Genomic DNA, 24,409 nt, shown 5'->3' on the forward strand with positions numbered 1-24,409 from the left:
CTTCTATCGATCGACGCGATCAGAGTGACTTGACTTGGCCTGTGCGGCGATCATTTTAATTTAGTCCAATCAGAGCCAATAGAATTCATTACGAGGCTAAGACACGGATGGCGACGACGCAATTAGTTGTGTGTTCTGCCCCATAAACAACATGGCACACAGATACGCAGATACTTCCCATCCACATCCGCACTGAGCCAAAAATCTGGCAACTAGGTCACGGGAAGGGGGCGTCGGCAGTGACACATCGCCGGGCACATTACGCCGGAGATATAAATAAACACGCATACTTTAGGAGGCTGGGGTCCGCCCTTTTTGGGTCCCGAGGAGCACGGGCATCTCATTTGGGCAGTGTGTGTCTCTGTGCGTCGTGCGGATGTGACTTTGCTCGTGGATCCCATTCACAAATGGCCCCATTCAACTTCCTTATAATGGGGTCTCTTTTTGCCAATCCAAAAGTTACGCAGTTTGCCTTCAGCAGCGAAGCGGGTTTGCCAGTCGATGTGGCCCATTGTCGAATGGGTCAGAGAAGGAAAATAATTTCGAAAGGGGACAACAGATTCCTCTGGGATTAAACATCCATGGCCAAGAGACAGGCATGTTCATACATATTTATGTATACGAGTATCTCTTACGCACACACCCAAGTTTCTGTGGCATATCTGAAAATGTATATTTATATTTTTGGCATTCCCCGATGAGGGGCAGAAAAAATCTTAAGGCAAATATATACTTTCAATGTATGACATCAAAGCATGCTAATGAATACAACTGTCGTGGTCGTAATTTAGGGAAACACGAGTGTGCGTCTGTCATTGAAAGAGCAGTTTTTAACTAATCCTACAAGTTGTTTGTTATAGAATTATTTAAATGGCAATGCTCAGGCTAGAATATTCGAACCAATTGGAAAAGAAATAAACTACATAATATTATAGCCAGGTAATAATAATGAATATACATGAAATAATTATTACAAGCATTTAAAAAACACTGTTGGGTTTTGTTAGATGCTCATAACACTCAGTATAATTTTATCTTAAATGTGTTTGTTTTGCTTTCTCCGAACACAATATAACAAAAATACTTTGTGCGCAATAGCGAATACAATCTATAAATATTGATGAACAATTTCACTTTCAATGCTACCTTTTTGGCGGTGGATAATGGGCAATAATTGTTCTATCTGCCATTCCCGGCTCCAAAATTCCGGGGCCACTCCTCCATGAGCCGCATTCGCTGGACCGCCCAAGAGCAACGGCGACAAGTGGGCAAACAGAAAAGTGCGGTGGCAACACCTAAAATGAGCTAATGGCCGCATTTATTGCCAAACTGCTATAATAAACAATTTGTTGGGCATTTAACGAATTTTACTACCGCCAACAAAAGCCGGCGAAAGGCAGGGCCAGTCGAGGGGGGAAGTGGCCCAAGTGCGAGTGGCCATAAAAATGTTTATGATGGATTATGCTCCGCTACCGCAGCCACACTCATCACTCACTTAATGTTTTACGACACTTTCCATGTGGGACACGTTGGGGCAGGTCTGCGTCTTCGTTTTCGGCGGACGAGAAAGGGAAGACCTGGTCAATGTCAAGGTGAAAAGTGTGGCCCATAAAACGGCCATAAAGGTGCCGCAGATTGATTTAGACCGCCGCGGAGATGAGCAGCTTGGGAGTGGGGCAAACGCATATTAAAATTTTACGGTCAGTTGTAGACGGCTGCCAGACACCTAGACACACTTCGGCACTCGCACACATGCGACAGTAAAAATAAAGCATTATTATGGCCCCCATTAAACTCAAGTCGCTGCCGGAAGCTGCTGGTATCCGTATCTCAGACTCAGTGTCAGTGTAAGTTTCAGTACCAGTCTGCTTTCATATCCGAGGCGAGGGCCATAGACGCACTGGCCTTGCCCAGGGTCTTTGGTCTTGGTTTCTCCTTGGTCTTCTCAGAGTCTGGTTCCCATTCCCATAAAAGTGAGGCGCGCGACTAACACGCGCGTCGGCCACTACCCCCAACACCCCCTTCGTGGAAAGGCGCGTCTTGCGGCTGCGTTTTTATGAATGAAAGCACTGCCTGCCACTTCTCTTCTCGTTTTTTGTTGCTTTTTTAGCGGCATTTTATTGTCTTAATGCCGCATTTTGCACCACTGTCAAGGCAGACAAACACTTGCACCGCAATTCTGACATTGCCAACTTTTTCTGAATTATCCAGAGTTACGATTAGTGTCGGGGAAATAACTTTAAAAAACTTATTAAAAGACATTATGTTAACCAGGAAACTTAAATAGTTTGCCGTCAACTATTTAAAGCGTTATAACAAGATAGTTATTTCTATGATTCAGATATATAATATAGTTATATGTACTTTGTTGTTATAACTATTTTCTTTCTTTGTGATTTATTGATTTTATATAATTACCTAATATTTGTAACACGTTCACATCATTAAAAGTGATAATTAATCTTACCTAGCCTAAAACTACTTTTAAGTGATTTTAAAAAGTTTGTTTGCTCAGTTTACCTTAATCTGAATTTTGCGAAGAGAGTATTTACAATTAAATTATGCCAGTGAGTAAAATTGGTTTGAAAAAAGGTTCTCGATAAAAATTGAATTCTTTCATTATGTATTGTTTGTTTAGTGTACTAAGTGAACAAAGATTATATAAAATAGTTTCGATTAAATAAGATTTAATTATAAGATGTCAGGCAAGGCATCTTTTTGCGACAAATATAGTAAAGTTGCAAAGTGAATTCTTTTCTTTAAGCTAATAAATTAAATCTTGCAAATACTTTATCTTGCAAAGAAATTACAGATCCTATGCTAGCATATTTTCTGAATATATTTAGTTTAAACGTTTCCATATGCCGTTTTTTATATGCTATGCTATATATTTATAAAATCCGCATATAAAAACTCCAAAAATAATTTAAGTTAATAAACTTATGACTTAAATTACACTACCGGTTTGTGACAATCCGGCAATTGAATATTCCACTGGCGCTCTCGAACTGCGGACGCCATTTAACACCTGCAAATGCCCGAGTCCGTATGCCCACGTTTTGAATTCCACATCGAGCATTTCGTGGCGATACGCTTACCAACCTGCGACCAATGACATGGCTGTCAGTCGTTAGTCGGCAGAATTCCCTGCCATGTTTTGGAACCGCTTTGTGGCTCCCTGGAACTTTGGCCGCCGCTCATATCGCAACTAATCAAATGCCAAAACACGTTTTCAGCGACTGCTTATCGTGGGCATGGCCAGACAAAAAGGCAGAGACAAAGTCAAAGACAATGACGGGGGCCAAGTAAATTAGCATATTGTCAACAACTGGCGGCGGGCGGCTCGGATATCAGGGGCATTTGTATAAATATGATTGATTTATGGGACATTTTTCGACAGCATTATGCGGACGTGTCACGCATATGGCTGAAATCAAGTTTTGCTTTTGGGCAAGAAAGAAACAACTTAAATTGGTCAGATACTTGGATTTCGGCAGATGCCAAAGCCAAAGAGATTTCACAGAAATTTGCATTGTCATTTTCCCGTGTTTAAGATTGCAACCAAGTTTTAACTACAGTCTAATAAACTGGTTCGCAGAGCAGAAAAAAATATCTCGAAAAAATCCAGCAGCTGCCGACTGCGCATGAGTTCAGATTTTCAGGGGTAACAAGGCGCAGAAATCGTTGACAAAATTCGACGCCAAAGAAAAGATAAATTTACCCACACAAAAGCAAGAGCAGCGGAAAGTCACACAGATACAAAGTCTGAAGGCGAGGCCATATTTGTTTTTCTGGCAGCCATCAATGTTGCCATCTCAGTCGCACTGGAAGGGGAATTTAAGCTAATAGATGAATAATATACAATATATTTTAAAAGGGGTAATATAAGCGAAAATAATTTTGTTATATTGAAAACTAGCGTAAAATTTGACAGGTTAAAAATAAACATATCGTTTATAATAAACATTTTCGGTCGGCCATGCGTATTGAGTGAGCGAGAGGACAAGTTAAGCGACCTGTCTATCTCTTTCGCTCTTGTGCTTTGGCACTTTAACAATCCATGCGTTGCATGTGTGCGTAAGTATACCACACACAGCTAGCGACCTCTGGTGGGAGAAACAGAAAAGCTGCAGCTGCGCAGGCAGGCCAAGAGAGGTCGCCAGCGCAAAAGGTTCGGGTATTAGATAAAACTACCCAGAGGGGAAATTTTTAAAAATAAATATTTTACAGAAAGTGGAAACATTTACAGAATATGAGAAAATTTACCAAAATAACGATTTAGTTTCGAAGGAGCGATCTAGATGCGATCAGCGCTAACTTAAGCGTCGTTGATTTTAGTTTAGCGAAAGTGTTTTGCCCAAATATCGCAAAATGTAATTGACTCTTTTGGTTTTTCCCCTTTCAAAGCCCCAACTTTGCAGCCTCGCCTTTCTGTTCAGTTTCGAAAAAGTAAGCTCAAAGCTTGGCCTTTTGGGGCGTCGCTTATGTACAAGTGAGCTTATTTTCTGCACATTTGAGGCCACCACGGCAATATATGTAATTGGGCCTGGGCCTGGTAACAACATCCCTCGATGCCGGCGAGATAAAAATCAATATAAATATATGTGCTGGGCGGACAGGCGCTGTATATATGTATACCTTACGCCCTAGCGAATACATACAATATTTGCGCACACTTAATGAGGAAATTTATGCGTTTTGCAAAGGATTATGGCGCAGAAAATTTCATTAATTTCATTTAATATTCGCAATAAAACGGCAAACGACCGGCCGCCCAGCCAATTTGCATTTGAACTGCTTTGAAGAGGCAGCTAACTTTAAATCAATTTAAGTCTGCAGCTTACTTTTACGGAATGCTGTAGCAGCCACGCCCTGATCCCGATATATATGTATACCCGTACTTGCCGGTTTCATTTAGTGCATTTAAATCGAGCCATCGAACGGCATATTAATTTCAATTTTCGGCATAAACTTCACGCTTTATGGCGGCAATGGTGGGCGGGAAGGGGCGGGCTGACAGGTGCCTCTTAATAGCCCCGCCTTATCACGAACCTGTTGGCGGAGCACTCCGCTTAAGGACGTTCTGCATTCGCCATTCGTTATCGCCAGCGAATAATGCAACTTCGATTCTGACTGACTCAGATCGTAAAGTGAATGGCTTTACTCGTTATTTGTGACCGGGGCTTGGTAAATTACCCAATTATATTTCATAAGCGATTTCAAAATCATTTTCTCCTCGCCAAGTGTCTGGCAAAATCTGAAAAATGGCTATTTAATTGTTATAATTTGTATTTTAAACGCAACAATGGCGATGCTAAGTATTTCAGCTGCCTTTTTTCGGCTAATGACAGTGCGCATTCATTTGCGTAAGGTGCGTCATGTTTATTTTAAACAGACATAAAATCGGCCAACGTCACCTTTTAAATACTAATTATTATTAATTTTGAATGTTAATAAACAATGTTTGACCAGCCAATTTACATAATTTTAAAGTTAAGCACACATAATCGAATTTTAATGAACAGAGCAGTTACGAAATTTAATTAAAACAAAAAGACTTATCTTTTTTAAATCAACGTGGATATAAACCTTTTTTTATATATTTATTATAAGTTTTTATTTACTTTTAAAACAAAAAGATTCCACCTTAAGTTTTGAGCACGTGAATTTTGGTTTCTGAAAAGACGTACTTTTAACTAGTCTTTAAACGACAATACGTTTTTTAACTAAAAAAAACGTTTTAATTGAAAATTACATTTTTAGAACTACAAAAATGTAGTGCAATAAGTTAAAAAAAGAAAATGCTTTTTAACATAAGTTATAGCTTGCGTCGGTTTCCCAGCCGAAAATAAAATAACAAAAAACTTTTGACAATATAATTTTAGATTCTACTGGTCAATATAAAATGATAATTTTTTAATAAACTTTTTACAACCATGAAACAACATAAAATGTATTATTACATATTTATTTATTAAATTGTGTTCTTCCGAAATGCTTAACTAATAAAAATGTCGTCTTTAATGAAAAACCTAAACATTCATTTCAAATTCTATTCTCAAGTGGACAATCAAACTATAATCCGATTTACTCAGTAAGCCATGGAACTTGTTTCCTCTCCAAATGGAATTCAAAAGCGATTTCGCCGCACTTTTGGTCCATGTTATGAACTGATTTTGAATAATTCGCTCCTTAAAGTGCAATAACCGGTCCCAGCAACAAAGAAACTTTGGAGATGTTTAGGATTTTAAACTTTACGACTTTACTATTGCTCCTAGAACTTTTCTCAGCTCAACTCCATTCTAGTGTTTTATTTGTGTCAACAAATCTTTACAAGCTCGCGGAGAAAGAAAACATCGTAAATGTTTTTCCCACAGATTAAAAGGCGATAAAAGTGGTTATTGTTCCGCTTCCTCGCATAAACTATTTGAATGTCCAATTTGCCTTTTGCCCATATTTCGCACGTATTCCAATGTATGACGTTCGAATTAATATGCGTCTTATGGGTATTATTGGAATCTATTGTGATTTGCTTTGCCGTCGCCATTTTCAATGTACGAGATTCGACGAGAAAAAGAGTGAAGCCAGATAGCATAAAGACTTCCAAGTAAATTGAACGCGTTCAGAATGTTAATTGTCTCGGGCCACTTTTGCATCTCGGGGAACAAAAAACAGACATTTCGTCTGCTGTGTGGGGCTTCAATTAAAACGTTTTAAAAATCTCCGGCATATTTTCATGGCCTGTCGAAGGAACGCATTAAAATGGGCGACGCAGTGCGATGCGATGGGGCCTCGCACTCGAGTCTTGTTATAAGTACATCAGAGAGTCAGTCGAATCGGTCCGATTTGGGACTCCCTCTATCTGCGATATATCTCTTTCCCTGGACACCCATTGCTGGGATGTGTCCGCCATTGAAATTCAACACGCAAACTTGCTGCATTCATTGGTTTTGTGCTCGGGAACAACTCCTCATCCTTTACAAAACCCCCGCTCGTTGATATTCCCGCCATCGGAATAGACATAAATATGCCACTCATATAGCACCATTTTTCATTTCGTTTCGTTTTGAAACAGTTTTATGTCTGGCCTCCCCGCCCCGAGGAAAATCACTTCAGAATGAGCGATGTCTCTGATCTAATTGCGAGGGGGACGGGATGCCAAAGTCAACTTGAGACTCAAGTGGCCAGGCCCAAAAAACAGAAGAAAACACCAATAGTGAAATTCGGCGGAAAACTGGTTTTTCAATATTTTAAAAACCACTAAGAGGGCATTGTTGTTGCTGGTGGTCAGGTCTCCGGTCGTTCATTTTCATATTTCCAGCTCGTATTTTAGTAACTGAATTCCAAGCTGACAGTGACCTGCCCCGACTCTCGTCTCTTATCTTTCCCGAACAGCGTGACTTGGGAAATTCAAAATAAATAAATTATTTACTTTGTCACAGGCTTTGTTTGGTGTTTTCTGTTATATTCTCCATTCGAAATCGGGTAAATATTTATGCCAGCCCTAAAACCTAACTCAATCTGCGTCCTCATCGTCGCCATATCTTGTGGCACAATTCGAACGATTCCGAAATTAACACATGTTCCGCTAACGTTAACAGATCGAAGGAATACCCATATGCCCCTTTCCTCTGGGGAGCTGCACCGGGAAATTTATGAAGCGGTTTGGTTCGCTCTCTGTCCCGCCTTGAATGCATTGAATTTTAATATTTCTCTGGGCACTTTGGCCATTGGGAATGCACCGCATCCATTTCGGTTATCGCCCAGCCACTTTGGACAGTGCAGTAAATCAATCAGGGAGTTTACCACTTCTCCGAAGCCGAGTCCCCAACGATATCGCCGATATCCGATCGGGTCATGCATTTTATTTGAATATATCGCCTGACATTTGTAAGCCATTTGTAGGTTTCAAGTTCGAATTAAAAATTCATTTCGGTGTTTGTCGCTATGGTAAAATAATATTTAATTGTCCAAGAAGCAATAAAATAAATTGCATCTGTTATTTTGAAACACAACAAATTAGATTTTCGAAATAGGCTTTATTGACATCATATGTAATATATTTTTTCTGTGATTTCATTAAAGTTTAACACTTGGTATTCAAAATATTAGTTAAGTGCTGGGTAATATGTAGCAAATCAATAAACGCGTTTATTTAAGTAAAACTAATTTCCCCCATTTTACAACCCTTATTTATACCTAACCCTCCATTCAATTATTTTACTTTGAATTTATTAAAAAGGTTTCCTACAGAACATGCCATTTGTGAAACGAATGGCAAATGTTTGCCATCTTTTTAAGCGATTTCTTGAAGGCCTAACCCCTGGACACGCCCTCGAAAATAAAGGAGAAGAGGACTTTCAATTGAAAGCAATTCAAAGTAAATGGCTTCGTGTGATTAAGTGGAATGAAAGTAAAACGCATTTCATAAATAGGTAAACAAGAAAATGGGCGGCTCTCGACGGATCCTTTGTTGCGGTTTATCTGATGAGGGACCAAATTCCATGGGAGCAGCGGCAACTGTTGCCATTACAAGGATTAAACGGAACATTTACATGCCGGGGCTAAACCCAATTCCACCCCAGAAGCGACCGCATCCTTCCGCCTTTCTTTTGCGCTGTTTTGCGAGGTACCAGGTGAATGGGGTGGCCATTTCCAATATGGCAGCCCTCGAGCAAAGGGGCGCAGAAATGCTCCCAACTTTCACTTTCCGCGCAGAACGAACTCTGATTTTGATTTACGGCCTCTTCTTTTTACGATCCTGTGCCGGGAAATCGAAACAATTGTCATCTAGCTGCAACCCTTTGTCTGGCAACCTGACGAGTTGTCTGGCCGGAGACGGGGTTCCATTGAAGGGACCGAAGGGTCGCAAGACAATGCGACCCAGCTGCCTGTTTGGCAGCATTTTGAAATCCATTTATGCCGCATATCATAAAAAATAATACAGAAATATGCGCCTTCGGTCCGTGCAAAAAGTTGTGTGTCTGTTTGGCTAAAACAAATTTTACGCCCCGCAATTTGAGAAATTTTTTGGGAAAGGGTCGCGCAGACGGCAGCCAGCGGTCTCAACTCGTTCGCGGCTGGGCACCTGATGCAGGTACACTCGTCCTTTTGGCCCGGAAAACTTTCTCCTCTCGCCGCCAGGTAGCCATCAAGTGAAATTGGAAAGTGTCCGCCGACTTGGCCCTAATTCGATTGGCAATTCATTCGCCGCACGCGTAATTAAAAGTGCGTCGCTTGATGGGCTTCCAATTTGGCGCAAATGAAGCCACCCACGGGCAATTACCGCCCTGCAATTACATTAGCTTGGGCGAAACCCCATCCTGCTGACATGATGAAGGCCCTTATTAGGGGTCTTCGACTCGATTTAGTGGCCCAATCAACGGCGGCCATCTGCATATATGCATCCGTCCAGTCGGCAGGAGGAAATTGATCAATTGGGTAAAATTAAGGAGGCACTTTGGTGCGGTCTCCTTCCACTCAATTTTCGGTGGGGTTTCGTGTCAACGTGCCGTTGGATTCATCAATAAATAAGCCAAACTCTGGGCCAAAGACATGACTCCAGTTCGCTTGAGCTGAGTGCTCTACGACATAAGTTGGCTGATTAAATGCGACATTGCCACATGGGGAAATTGCCAGCAAGGGAGCTTCAAATTGGGATCACAAGGGTTAGCGGAAATGGGGGAAAACTTTCATAATGATAATAGCGAATCGCTTGATAAATGTTTTATCCTTTTTCATAGTGCAAACTGCCGTACAGATGTCTGAAAATCAGTTTTAGTAACGTCCTTATTAACAATATTTAAACAATATTACACTTTATTAAGTACATTAAAGTTTGTTTAAAAATAAATTTTTAAATTTTAAAAGCATTAAAGAGACGTTATAAAATGTTAGTATTTTATTAATAAATTTAAGAACTAAAACTTCTGGCCTGTAAGTATTTGTTGTTCTCCGTTTATCAAGACTGTTGTACGCCACATTTCAATAGAAATGTTTCAAAATAATTTAATGTTAAATTTGCTTATAATAATTATTAATTAATTAACTAGATTCCTTGTAAAAACATACGAAACACCTTCACCTATAGACTTTGAAAGTTTTGGCTACAGTTTACCTTTCCGGAGAATTACCCACATTTTTATATACTGAATTCAAACGAACTTATAGTTTAACATTGATATTAGACACCGTTTTACTATTGAGATCTATGCAATCGCCAAATACAGTTTTATTATTTATTTTAAGTAAAACTTTGACACTTTTCCATGAAGTTCAACGCTTGAAGCTGATTTTCATCGCTGAATTCTTGGCGAGGTATCCATTTGGCAACTTTGGTTAGTGAGTTCTCCCAATAACTTTCCTGTCTTCTGCCCCATTGGAATAGTTTTGCCGTTTTGGTATCGTTCGCCATCATTGCTGTTCTGCCATCATCGTAAATTACACGAAAAGTATCTATCTTTAGTTGGCAATGCTGCAATTTTATTAAAATTCCAAAAACCCACCCGCCTTTCGGTTGGATCCTTGGAGCAGCCGCAGCCCCAGTTGCCCATGAATATATGTATGTGGTTCCACTTAGACTCCGGGCCCGAGTCAGTCTCCCAACTTGGACAAGGACGAAAGGAGGACTTCACCCTCCTGGCACAGCCATCGCCATATTGCAGAAATTGTGTGGAGCAAATAGTTTCCCCTGCTGTCGTTGCTTTTATATAAACATGAGGCAAGATTAGATACAAATTACACGCCAGCTTCCCAAGGTGGGCAGCATCCCCAGCCCCCGTCTGGCAATTTGCTCACCTTGCTGCTCCTTCTGCCGTCGTATCCATAAGTTACCAACCCAAAGTATCTCGAGTCCGACAGCTGCAATAAGAGCAAAACTTTTGGAAGGCAAACAAATGGCATTGCTAGGCCACGCCCACTACCCGCCCACTTGCCATTGCCACTCCTCCCAGTCAGTGTATTTTATTATTTATTTATTTCATATATTTTGCAGCGGCGGCGATTATAAAATGTAAGGAAAAGCTAGGAAGAAAAAAATATGGAAAACTATGTTCGTGTCCTTGGGGAGAAATTGGCTTCCTTTTTTTCGGTGCTGGAGAATTTTTCTTTTTCCAGACAGATATATAAAGAAAAAAAAACCAACCAAGATTTTTCTTACAGATTCTTAAGACGTCACAATTATCTTTTGATCAGTATTATACTTTACTATAATCAAACTTGAAAACATTTGATCCTTAAGTTAAGATAAGTATATGAAAGAAAATATTTTAATATACTTGGCTTTCATATTTTTTTCTAAGAAGTTTATTTTTAATACAAAGTTTGAAGGGATTGGTAAAAGCGGAACAGTTTTTTTATACTGCAAAATATATTGGAAAAAAACCGAAAAACCTTTAAGAACGTTAGAAAGTATAACCTATTTAAAATCGAAATTAATATTTTTTTATATATATTTAAATTTGTATTTAAATGGCGTTTTTTCGCCAAATTTTTGCTTGAACTGCCCCATTTTAAACAATGTCCTTGGGAGCGCTGCTGCGGTATGGAGCCCCAAAGTAATTTATGTCTGCCAAATTCAAACTTTACTTATTTTCGCCAAAAAAAAAAGAGCGGAAAGTTTGTCCTTTCCGTTCTTGATTTCGGTTTGGGGAAAGCGGGCCGGGAAAATAAAAGCAAAGTCAGCCGGAAAGTTTCAGGGTCCTCTGAGTGGGTGGGCGGATGTCGTTGCGGTTGTGTGTTTGCCCAGTTACAAGGGAGCAGGGCGGTATGGAGCCCGGAGTTGAGCCTCATTCGGTGGCACGTTTGCAAAATGGCCCGATGCGTGTCTGGAATACATTTTCTGACTTGCCAAAAAGATGGCAGAATACGAGACCGAGTCACAACTTTGGCAAAAGCCCCCCCCTCTGCCCGGCCACTCCCCCGGTGCATTTGTACACATTGTCGGTTGTAATTCAACGTAAATTTATGTGAAATTGTTTGCCAAGCAGGGAACACGGAAAGCGGCATTTTGTGTTTTCTAAAATTTAATGTAGTTCGCCAGTAGTACACGAGGATGGGACGATGATGATGGGGGAGACTCGGGGTTCCCTGTGCTTATGCCACAGAATTTCAAATTAGCAAACACACACGCACTCACCCGAGAGTCAACATTCCCATGGGTTGTGCAGGTTTCCTGGAGCATTCAGGAGCTCATAGACCCTAAACAGTGCCCAATACCCAAAACCAGACTGACGAAGGGCTTAATGTTAATTGCGGCTTTTGTTTGGTTTTCCGTTCGATTAAGTTAATGGCGCCAGGCGGCGCGTCGTGTGTCGTTTCATTTTTGGCAAATGGAATTCCCTTTAATCGGGCTCGATCTTAAAGCAAATAGTTGCATTTGGGGCTTAACACCTGCTTATTACTTATGGTCGTTTGTTTTATATTAATAATGTTTAGTACAGGTTATAGCAGAGAACCCTCGTTTAAAATTTTACCCATACATGTTCTTATATTTAACTTTAACCAGGATATTAATACACTTTTGTTAGTAAATGGAGAAGCAGAAAACATTCTATATTATTTAATCTAAAATTCGTGTGTGTAAATTACTTCGTCTGATTTTAGAAGTTTGTATTATATACTATAAACATTGCATTCACAATCATGAGTTCACCAAATCCTTTAAATTCCCTAAATATAAAACCTAACTAATTCTAAGAAATTGTCAATACCCAATAATAAAATCGAGTACTATTAAAAGAAAACATTTTACATAGCAAATACAATAAATTTTGTACTACCAATCAGGCTTTAGGCTTTTTCAGACTTACTCACTTGATACAATAGATGATAATTACTAATTATTCAATAAAACTGTCCTGCTTATATAGTGCTTCCTTCCAGGAAGAAGGTTTAACCATAAAAACTAAAAGAATTTGGCCAGTAGCATCCAGCTTGATACGTTGTTTATTTACTCTTCATTAATTGAATCATAATTAAGAAAATGGGTATACATTGGAGTCTCAATCAAGAACAACCCGAGATCAGAGGAATCGCCAGAAGGGCAAAAATTAAAAACCGGAACAGCAACAAAAACTGTCAACTTAAGCATCATAAAAAGTCGATTGTATTGACAATAATTTTCCGCATTAAACACACAAAGTTAATGCGCCAGAAGTTGCCGAGCGACGGTAACTCGGGATGCAAGGTGGAGGCCAGATACACTCAGAAAAAGGCCTTTTCAATGGTATTTGATTGAATTATATTTTACATTTTATTACCCAACTACGAAGTGAATTAGTTATATCAAGCTCTGGACCACTTAAACCCTGAATGACTTGGCAACTGAATGGAAATGTCGAGCTGAGTTCATTATAGATTTTTTTCAAGTGTGGAGAAAAACGGAGAATGGGAGAAAGAGTGGGGTAAATGGAGGATCAGGACTGGAGAAAGCGGGGAAGCGAACTCGGAGCGCCTTAATGGAAGACTCCAATGCTCGTAAAAGTCAGCGGGTTAGGGTCTTCCAGAGGAGCGGAGTGGGGTGAAGTTTTTTCTCGAGTGCACCGCTGGGCACTTAACCAAACCGAAGGAATTTGTTTGTTTTCTTGGCCCCGCCCCACGCCCCTTCAGCACGAGCATGTGCATCTGGCACACTTACCGCGCAATTAATGGCGCAATTAAATGTTTACTTTAGGCGCTTTCCAACCGCACATAAATGGCAGCCGTTCCCCGTCGCCGAGGGAGATCGAAATTGGAGAATTGGGGGAAAAAAGGGGTTTCGATTAGGGGGAGGAGTCCTATCAATGGTGGGTTCCCAGAAACGGTCACAAACTCTGGTTACCGAACAGGTGGGCAGAACAGAAACTAAGCTTTTTACTCGCCAATTTGAGAAGCTGAATCTGATATCTGATATTTCTTTTGTCTGGCTGAGTATTTTTTGTCATTTCGTTTCACACTCTCAAAATCCGATTTTGCATAGAAATCGGCCAGTTATCATTGATATTAGTCTCCTAATGGGATTGCGTAATCTACAAATTGTTTTAGAAGATCTGCTTTCTGTTAATAAATTTTAATTTACCCTGACACTTTGCCGAATAAACAACGTATCGGGTTTCAACGACCTTATCAAAATATAAACAAAGGAAAAAAATAAATATTGCCTTTTTTTGAGTAGATAATATGATTGTTAATATTCCCAAAATTATTCAAGGTAAGATGTAAAATTCTTATCAAATATTTTGCTCACGATTTAAATTTTAGACAAAAATAGAAGCTCGTGAGTTTAAATGACCACACCCAAAAACAATACTTTTCCCATTTTATCGTCTTTTGAAATAATAATATAATAATATTATATTTTTATTGTGGTATTTCTTAAACGACACTAAGAAACATTTATTGTATAATAATACATTTTTATTTTTATCTTCAAATCCTTCGTGCTGTCGAAAATGTTGTATCTCTAAACCTTTTGCTATTACTCCGAAGGTATTTTTTTTTAATATTTTTCATTAAAAAAGCATTATTAATTAGTAGTGACTCAAGCATAAGGTCTAACACCGAGAAATGTTTAAACACTGGCAGAAAAAAATGTTATTTATATTTCCGAGTTTAATTTACGAAAAATATAGAATTTAAAGGGCAAAGCTTGCAGTTTATTGCCATTAAAGAAGGATTTTCAATTGCTTGTACAATTTCCAGAGATTCTAGCTCAACCACCCGCAGGCTGTAAAACAATTTGTTGCAGAATTCAGCAAACAGCCAGAAAAGTGCTCCATAAAAATATTAATCCTTCCGCCGCTTGGCTGGGCGAGGAAAATGGAAGTGGAAATGGGAAAACAAACCCCTACACATGTTCCTCCTTGGGCGAGACTCTCGCTTTCGTTTTTAGGGACCATAAAGCAGTTTTAATGGTCGCCGCAGTGCCTTGAATTTGCTGCTGCCTTCGTATTTTGGTGTCTGTGTGGGCGCAGCACCGCAAATAGAGTGAAAATCTAAAAAATCACAAATCGCCCGGGATGGTCGGGTTCCGTTCCGTTCTTTTCGGTTGGGATCGCTTGGTTTCGGTTCCTTTCTGCTACGTCAAAGAGTTGCAATTACAAAATGTTTAATTGCCGGCAGCGAATGTTCAAGGAAAAAGCGAAAGTGGCCTCGGCAAACGCCGCGGGCGAGGAAAGAGTTGACTTAATGGCACTTAAAAGGCCATAAAATCCTGAATTATGATTTCGAGGTCGCAAAAAATAAGCCCCTATATGCTCTAGCCCCGATTTCCAGCATGACGTGAGTGTGTTGGCTATTCTTGGCCGGCCGGCTAACAATCTAGGGGCTAAGACTAATGACGCATCCTCTACGCCGGGAATGGAATGGAATCGCCACCACAGGAATTCGAAAATGACGCCTGTCACTGGGCTGCTTATTTATGGCAATTTCGAATGTCTTATGGGCGACTGCATTTAAATATTCGGAACGCTGTGGTCACTCGACAATCGCAATCGCAATCGCAGACCCAATCCCAAGCCCATTTCCCCCGTTTGTCTGGATTTTTTTTTTTTTCACTCGGTGTCTGTCATGCCAAGTGCACGTTTAGCTTGTTTGTTTATATACATACTATATGTGACTCCGAGCTGTTTCCCTTGTTGTTTTTTAAATTAAATATCACGAGTGGCATGTAGACAGAACAAAGAATGCATAAATTACCCCTCCCCGGCGGGGCTGCCTAAAAATCTCCGCCTTCGAGTTATTGAAATTGATGCCAGTCCCTCGGGTTCATTGCGCCTTATCAGCCAAAGTCTGGCTGGAAATAAGTGCATTAATTGACAATTTTCAATTCGAATAATTTTACAGCCATGCGAAGATTTTTAATTCCGTCTCCTCCTCTTTCATTGCAGTTCTTCGAGGGACTCGCGGATGGATACTCTGGGCACTTGTAAGTAATGCCAATTGATACAAACAGCCGATATGTAATCTCTTTATTAACCGTCTGAATATGGGAACCAAGCCAGAGTTTTATTGATTTTCATTAAGATTTGACGGCGTCATAAAAAAGGAGAACCTATGTGGACCGTCCCCTTAGAATAATCATCATAATCGTGATTATATTTTGCAATGGGTTGGTTCCAGAGCAGGTCTTTGAAATGAAACCCTAGAAAGGCTTTTTTTCCCATCAGATAAAGAGTTGTGAAAGGCAATGCCATCGGATTCGCATTCCTCTGCAGAAAGAGAACAAAGCTTTGAATATTTATTGGATTTCCTGAATTTTTTAACTATAAGAATTTATGGTTATTTTGATATAGTTATACGATCATTTTATGGATGCAGTAAATTTTTTCGCACCTTTCCTAATAAACTGTTTTACCAATATGGTAAGTTATAGCTATGAAGGCGTTATAAATACAAATGAACGAATGTATTTTATTTCCACTTGTTTGGAAAGCTAATGGAGCCTCAATCATTTTAAGGACAGGTGTATAGGACAAGTGGTATTTCGTTAGACATTCCGCCAATATCTTACTCACTTTGCTGGGATCGCATGGTTAGCGCTGTCGACTCGCGAGTCGTAAATCAATTTTCGACAGCTTAAGACTCGCCCATAAATTCCACTAGCTATATATTTATAGTTAATGTGCTCCCAGCGCCAGAAAGAACCCAACCCGATTCTCCACTGTTCGCTATATTCCAACTCGAATCAAGATTTTATGGTCGCAGCCGTAAATCGCCAATTTTATAGTTAATCGATGGCCATTTAGGCCCATAAGCCTCTCGTTGCATATTAATTTTGGGCAATATAAATACAGTAGGTGAGTTCCAGACGACATGAAATTGATTTATTTGCTTTTAAAGACGTGTTTGGCCCACAGTTCCCCAGTTGCGAGATCGTAAAATTAATAAGGGATTAAAATGCCATGATTGTGCCCAAAAAAGCCATGAGCCGGGAAATTGCGCCAGAGGTTAAAGTTAAAGCCATCTCGTTTTGCCGGCGGAACCGGCTGAAGATACAGATACAAAGATACTCATACAAAGATTAACAGAGCAGCCGCACTAAAAGACACCGAAATCCGAAAACCCACCCCGAAAATCGAGAGCAATGACAGCATGTCCAAAATCAAATATGGCCGAATTAAATGTTCTCGCTCTCCGCTTTGCTCGCTCCTTCGCAGCGGCCATTGTTGCCATGGCAACGGGACGGTGAGCAAGGAGGAGGGGGAGCAAAAGACAGAGAGGGAGAAAGAGAGAGAAATGGAGAATGAGAGCTGGGCATGCTCATAAATTCATTTGCTTCTTGTTGTCGGGCAAGTTTTGTATTTGGTTTCGTTATCTCCTTCGTTGCGGTTGTCCCCTCTTCCTCTTCCTTCTCCTATTCCTTTTCCTCCCCTTTCCCTTTCCCTCCACCGCCTCTTTATCATCATGGCGAGGTCTCTCCGAGACACTTTGTATGCTCGACTTGAGCGCTAGTTGCCAGCTGAGGTTCAACGGCTTGGACACCGGCAACTCGGAGATATATTATAGAAAAAATTCAAAGAAAAAGAGGAACTTTAGCACCGAAAGTATTATACCCTTGAAAATATTAAAGGAAAAATAAAGTGAACATAAAACTATAATTATATTAAATGAAAATAAAGATAGAAATAGTTATGCAGTTAGGACGCGGTCATTCCTCTGGAATTGCCCATTCTAAAACAGAAGAACTCAAAAAAAAACATAACGCCATTAGCTGAGAAGTACGAAACTGATAACATTTTTATTTATGACTCTATTTCTGGTTTTCTTCCGAGCTAATAAACTTTAAAACTGATTTCTTGGTATAAAAACCATAATTAATCAAAAATACATATTTAATAGGCTCGGAGAGAAATAAAAATTCATTGTTATCTCAAAATTTTACCAAAACTAAGCTACCCATTGCAAGGGTATACAAAAACGAGGAAGAAGTTAAACCAAAAATAAATATTGAAAATCTACTTATGTTCGGCATATACAATTTGAGTCATAGCCCACCATATGCTCCTCATTGTTAATTTTAGGCCATCAATTACCTCAATTGCTTTCAACAAAAAATACATAATTTAATAGGTGAAACAGTGGTGCCTGCCTAATAGAGAAAAAATTGCAAATGATTTGTAGTACTATTCTTATAAGAAACCAAATTTCAACCCCGAATTCCCTTTGAAACCGATTATGCGCACCAAAAGACAAAAGTACAGCTGAGGCGCAATAGATGGCGCTATGATAGTTACACCCACTGTCCGACAGTGTCGCTGTTAAGCAAATATGAGCCCACGGCCTACAATTTATTTTTTTTTAATTTATTTTTTATTATTTAATCCTACTGATATTTCTTTATAAATATGACCTACGTCATCCTAAAAAATTAAATTAAATTATTTTTGTTGTTCTTTCTCTCAGCTTATCATTTACTTCTTAGTTATCAATTACTATTTCCTTTTAGATGTTATACTTTTGAAAAAACAATTTAAGTTTTACTGGGCTAGCTTATATATTGATAAAGTCTTGGTACTTTAATTTTTGTTTACGTATTTTAATACATTTCGAAGTCAGCGTATTAAAAAAGTTTTAAATTTGGAATTTATTTGTTTGTGTTCATATTCCCTAAGAAATAATATCTTTTAAATATTTAAATAGCTTATATTGTCATTGTGCATGTCAAAAGTTGTGCATTAAATTATTTATTGTGTGTTGAAAAATACATGATGAGGCCATCTAAAGGTTTTTAATGAGAATATTAAATAAGATTTTACGACAGAAAAGATTTCTTTATGACCCATAAAAAACTCAATATATTTACATTTTGCTTTGTCTTAAGTCAAGAGAAATGCTTTTTGTATAAGTTAAAATTTAAAAACAAAACAACCGACATATTAAATCTTGAATACTTTAATGTTTGTTTTTGTAATTTCTTTATTTCCAATCATTTAGAAAGTATTCCATTTTAAACAGTTTGTGCTATAATCCATCAACATTGTTGCTCTTGGTCGGAGTTCAAGTCAGCTGTTCATCCATCTGGTTCCAAAAGCAAAAGCAACAGGTTGGGTGTCGCACAACTTGCCCAACCATCCAGTAAAAATCGTAGACGTGTGTTATATAAATTCCAATTTTACATTTATTAAACTCTTTTATTAACAAAGTGTGTAGTTATTAGACTAAAAGTGTTAAACTAAAGACTAAAGTGTTAAAGCAAATCACAGTGCCCTAAATTACATATATTTTTAAAGTAAAGTGTTTCACATCCCGCGTTGCTCGTGCTTCCTCGTGTTACGTATACTGAAGGTATACCGGATAGGATACACTCAGGATACATTCAGTATACGTTTACGAGGTCGCACAGAATCACCATAATCCGAAAGTGACGATGCAGTTGCAGATGCAGATGAAGCTGGATCCAGAGTTGAAGATATGTTATTTCGTAGATCCGTATCGGACGCGTGGCGTTGTTGACCCGACGATTGCACGGCCGCAACTGAAAGGAGCAGACAGGAACAGCAGAAAGGCAAGCCGGCATGTCCTCGTAATTGTCGTTTCCTTTCGGCCCGTTCGCTCGTGTCTCGCTCGCACTCGTGTGCCCGATTTTACAAGCGTTTTCCTCACTTCCGGTCGTCCTGTTCGGTGGTTGCTGCTGTCCTGAGTTTCCGGCGGGGATGGGCCGGAGAATCGAAAATAAATGCGATAACCTCAGACGTTTAGCCAGCACTTGTCACATAAGACGTGTCCTTATTCCCGCTATATGCATGTCCTTGCCCCTGGAAAACAGTAAAGAGAAAAAAAACGAAGAGAGAACAGTAAGTTTAAGAAGTTACGACAACGCACAAAGTTCCCAGATACCTCTAACATTAATATTCCCAGCCCCAGCCACGGCCCAACTATTTCGCCAATCGCGATAATCACCCTTTGTTGCCATCCATTACCCACCTGCCCCGTTCGCCAGGAGCTCCTACTTGCGCCCTCGAGCACGTCCTTTCATTTAATCCCTAACAAGAAAGGGGCGGTCGGCCATCCAAACCAACTCACACAAAGTCTGGGAAACATGGTGGCTACGGGAGAAGCGGAGAGAGGTTCGCAGCCAACCAGGCAACTCGCTGGCAATCTAATGCCCGAGATAAAATTCAAAATTTATAATATTGCACAGTTTGCCCGATATAAAACGTAAACTTATGGCTCTCGGGGAGTACGTGCCATATTTTTCTATGTGTATGTGCCCAAGTCTCAGCCACTATATATTTGCCTATGTCAGTGCCCTTGTGTGTGTGTGTGAGAGAGTCCTGGCTCCTTCTCCACCTCCATCTCCTGCCCCTGATCCTGCCCAACCCTTGCCGGCAAAGAGTCATGAGCTCGTTATGCCTGCGAGATTTCATTTGTGCGCCGTGGCAACCCCTGGCGACAGTGGGCCTCTAGCGAAGTGCCAGGTGAAAAAACGTTAAGTTAAATATTTAAAATTCTACAAATATAACTTAAGAAATCGTAATCTTTTAAAAGAAATATTTTTAATAATTTTTTGTATTTAAACTTTAAGCCAAAGGTGTGTAATATTTTTTGTTTTTAATTATAAGATTTAATTTCTTGGTGCGTAATTCAATAATTTTTTCATTTATGTGCTTCATTATCCCAGACATTTAAATGCTTTTACTTAAAAGAAATCTTGTTAAGTATAAATAAAAATTGCCTATAAAATAATGCGCAGCAGTGTTTAAAATTGATTGTTTTCGTGGACAATAGGTCGATTAAACTCTTGGATTAATTTAGATGGAAATGAAAACTAATCGTGTATTCAAATTTCTCCCAATTGCAAGGAAGTCATAAAAAAATAAAATACTGCAATGATTTAACAGGAATTCAATATTATCAACATCAAATTTCAATATTTTCCCATTTAATGTGTCGGATAAAATCCCACTGTGCCTAGGCCAGTGTCTGTATGTCTTTGCATACTTCGGCCGGCAGTTTTCGGATGGGCTTGTCAGACGTTCGAGGAGGGTGATGTTGGGGCGGTGTTCGATGTGGGGGAGGGCGTACACACAAAACGGCCGTTACAACCATAAATATCATTTTTTTATTGGCACAACCCTAAATGGCGGCATTTGGCAAAGCAAATTCCAATGCAAAACGCCGACTCCCAGTGGACGGACAGTAAAATGTACCAAACAGACGGGCATCCGCCCGCATAACGAGCATCGAGGGCGGACTTGGGCCGTTCGGACTCAGGTTTTTTTTCGGGGACATTCAAGACATTCAGGAGCTGGAACTCCCCTAAGAACGTGCGACAATTTGGCGAGCCAACGAGCCGAGGGATGCTCGGCCATTGCCAGAAATCCTTGTTCGCCAAATCGCCCGATAGCAAGGTACGTGACTTTATGGCAAATCGTTACCATTCCGTCCAAAGGTGCCAAAACGCTGGCTGGAGCTGCAGATGAGCTCTCGGCGGCATGTGGTGTTAAATGCACGCTCCGCCGGGCGGGACAAGAAGACAGACAAAAGCGTCGCGGGAGAACGGAACGGAAACAATTGCTCGGAATTACAGACGCCATTGCGCCATTGTTGCCAGCAGACGCATTCCGCATGCCACATCCCGTCGCCCATCTTTCACCTCCCCTTGTGGTCGTACCTGCCCTGGACCACAAAAGCGAGCAGTCGTCACCATCAACGCTTTCAGTTGATTGTTTCCACGCTCCACAGCAGCCGCCCCCACATCCTGGCCCTCATCCTCATCCTCATCCTCGTTCCGGGTCACACCCACGCATAGAAACCCTGCACAATTGTAAACTTTTCAGGGAGCATTCACCACCTCTGGGGCGTAGTTTCCAAATGAGTTTTCATTTCTTTTTCACCTTTTTTTGTCTTCTCAATTATTCTGGTCTGTTCTATTTCATTCTTTTCACTCCGTGGCGTATATTTCTTTATCGCCCATTGGGGATTATGTCTCAGAAATTGAAGTTTAATTTAGTTTTCAAATTTGTTTCACCTCGAATTGACTTTGCGGCGAGAACAAGAACGGTATGTATGCTGTCTTAGACTTTAAAACTCTATCTTTAAATGGTAGATCCTTTAAGGAACTATTTTATAGTACAATGTTAATATGTTTAAACTGTTCTTTAAAAGAAATGTATATATTTAATATAGAAAACATATGTTTAATTTGCTTTAGTTCGGCTTGCAGCAGTTGAATAATTTTTTTATTGTTTTAAATCAACTAAAAATTAATAAGGAAAGGAACATTAAAATTCAACATTATTCCTTACAAGCATTCGCTCACTATATCTGATGGTCTTGAAAATGTTTTGTACAAACGAAGGCTCTTTGCTGTTACCAAAACTATTCAATGCAAAGTCTAATTTAAATTTCTGAATACTCACTTTCAATGTCTGGCAAATGTATTCCTTGGTGCGGCTTTTATAAAATTCTCGAGTCGCAGCCGGTGGACAGAGCTGCTCGAAATCAGGAGGAGGGTTTTTAGGTTTGGAGGAACCGGGCAATATTGCGTCAATGACTTGCAAACAAAATTAGAAAAGAAAACCCAAGCGGTGGGTAGCATATGCTGCTGAGTGCGCTCCGGCATCAAAATGACTACACAAACTTTTCAAATCAGATTTCACACCCAAACTAAACACGAGGCGATGGCGATGGCGACAGCCACGCCAGCGGAAAATTCCGGGGTTGGAGGAGGGAAATGCCGGAGACAGAAGCAGAAACAGAGACTGGAATCCAGACTTGGACCCAGTCTGAGGTTGAAGATGGCCACGACACTTGCGCACAGAGTTCGCCACTGTATTTTAGTTTATTTTGTTTTATTAAAACGACTAATGGGCGGTCGAGTGGGTGGCTGGGTTAGATGGCCGACTACAAAGCGACGCCTCGAAATGGACACAATTAGTGTGCAATTTATGCTCCAAGGAGCAGCAGCTGCCATAGTCATTGCCTCTTGTCTGAGCTGCAATTTGAATGACCAAATTAGACGACCCGGCCCCAGCCCCAGCCCCAACCCACATCTCGACTGTCTGTCTGCCGGCAATTTATGCATTCAAAGTCGGAGCAGCGGCGACCAAGGTTCAAGACGAGCTCGACAATTTGATAATTCGCAAGGCCAGACCGGTGGCATTAAATTTAATGTTCGGGGCGTTAGCCACACATGTAAATTCTTTGCATCTCTGGCATTTCTGCAGCTTCATAATGGTGTAGGGCAATGGTCCTACAAAATAATCAAAAACCAACCCCTGACATAAGCAAAGAATGAGGCTGATAATTCGCAAAAATAAATCAAGTACGGCCATTTGGCCATCTTTGCTGTACTGACAGTGAGCGTACAAAAAACTATTAAGCACAAAATGTTAGATTATTTTGATAGATTAAGTTCTGCTATTAAATAATGACTCAGAAATTCCATAAAAAAAGAGCTCTATTGTCTGGTATTACCAGCTGTACATTAAGTGAACACATTGATTAGTAGAATTCAAATATGTAAACAATGTTTTTGAATGGTATAGATTAAGTTTATCTATAAAAGTGTTAAAGCAAAAATCAAATTTGTATGTAAATGTTGTATAAACATTACACATATAAAAAAAATATAAATAGCCTATTCTAACATATATTTAACATATAGGCTTACACCAAAGTATCTTCCCAGGCATTTTCCACTCAACGAGCGAGAACTGTTTCCCTCTGCATATGTCACATGTGCCACCTTTGATGCTTCACGCCTGCATCTGTTCGCATCAAAAGAAATCCCGAATATCGCAATCAAAATTCGTATAAATGGGAAAAAAATCAACCGGGTTGTTTTGCCATTTTGCAGCATCCCCTCCCCCTTCCTCTTTCTCCCCTCAGGGGGTGGGTCCTCATGTGTGTGTGTGTTTGTGTATGTGTGTGACTCTGAGACCCAAAAACCGCCCCTGGAAATGCGTTCGTGTAGGTGAGAGTGCGTAATTATGCGTTTGGCAGTCGTAAAACTAAACTTTATGGCTGTCGTCTGCTCGTCCATGTTCGTTGCCGGTGCAGTTTGTAACTGATCTGAGTTGAGGGAACGACCTCTGAATCCGAATTTCGAACGTTTTGGCCCGAGAGGCTGAGGCACCCGAAGTCGGGACTATTTGATTGATTTATACGCATGTGAAAAATGCAGCTTCGTAACTGGCGCACCGCTCGTAAAATCTGTCTGTCCGCGCACCCCGGTTTGATTTAGTGCCGCTAATAAGTAGCCAGGTGGCAGTTTGACCGATTTCTGGACGAAAATTCGCTGCGCAGACATATTGCGCATACGCCCCATTCGCCATTTGAACAAGTATCAGAGGGCGAGGCCAAAAGAATTCTTGGAACTTCTTGGTTAGGCAAATGGTGATAAATTTAATAAGCGATGTGAAGCAGATTGAAAACCCAATGGCAATTGCCAGATACAATATATACGATACAATTTTTCCAAAATATA

The 24,409-nt window shown here is 40.0% G+C and overlaps 1 protein-coding gene across 4 annotated transcripts in view; it reads left to right on the forward strand.

Annotated features, from left to right (window-relative positions):
• Positions 1-24,409, forward strand: part of LOC121467577 — a 108,001-nt gene that overhangs the window by 58,834 nt on the left and 24,758 nt on the right. For all 4 annotated transcript variants that reach the window (XR_005977637.1, XR_005977638.1, XM_041709320.1 and 1 more), the window contains one exon: positions 15,867-15,904. Coding sequence is in view for 2 of the 4 variants with exons in the window: in XM_041709320.1 (XP_041565254.1) it covers positions 15,867-15,904 (38 nt within the window). In the remaining 2 variants the exon portion in view is untranslated. The remainder of the gene's footprint in view (positions 1-15,866; positions 15,905-24,409) is intronic.

Source organism: Drosophila elegans, unplaced genomic scaffold (genome assembly GCF_018152505.1).
Source record: "Drosophila elegans isolate 14027-0461.03 unplaced genomic scaffold, ASM1815250v1 contig_476, whole genome shotgun sequence".
NCBI lineage: Eukaryota > Metazoa > Arthropoda > Insecta > Diptera > Drosophilidae > Drosophila > Drosophila elegans.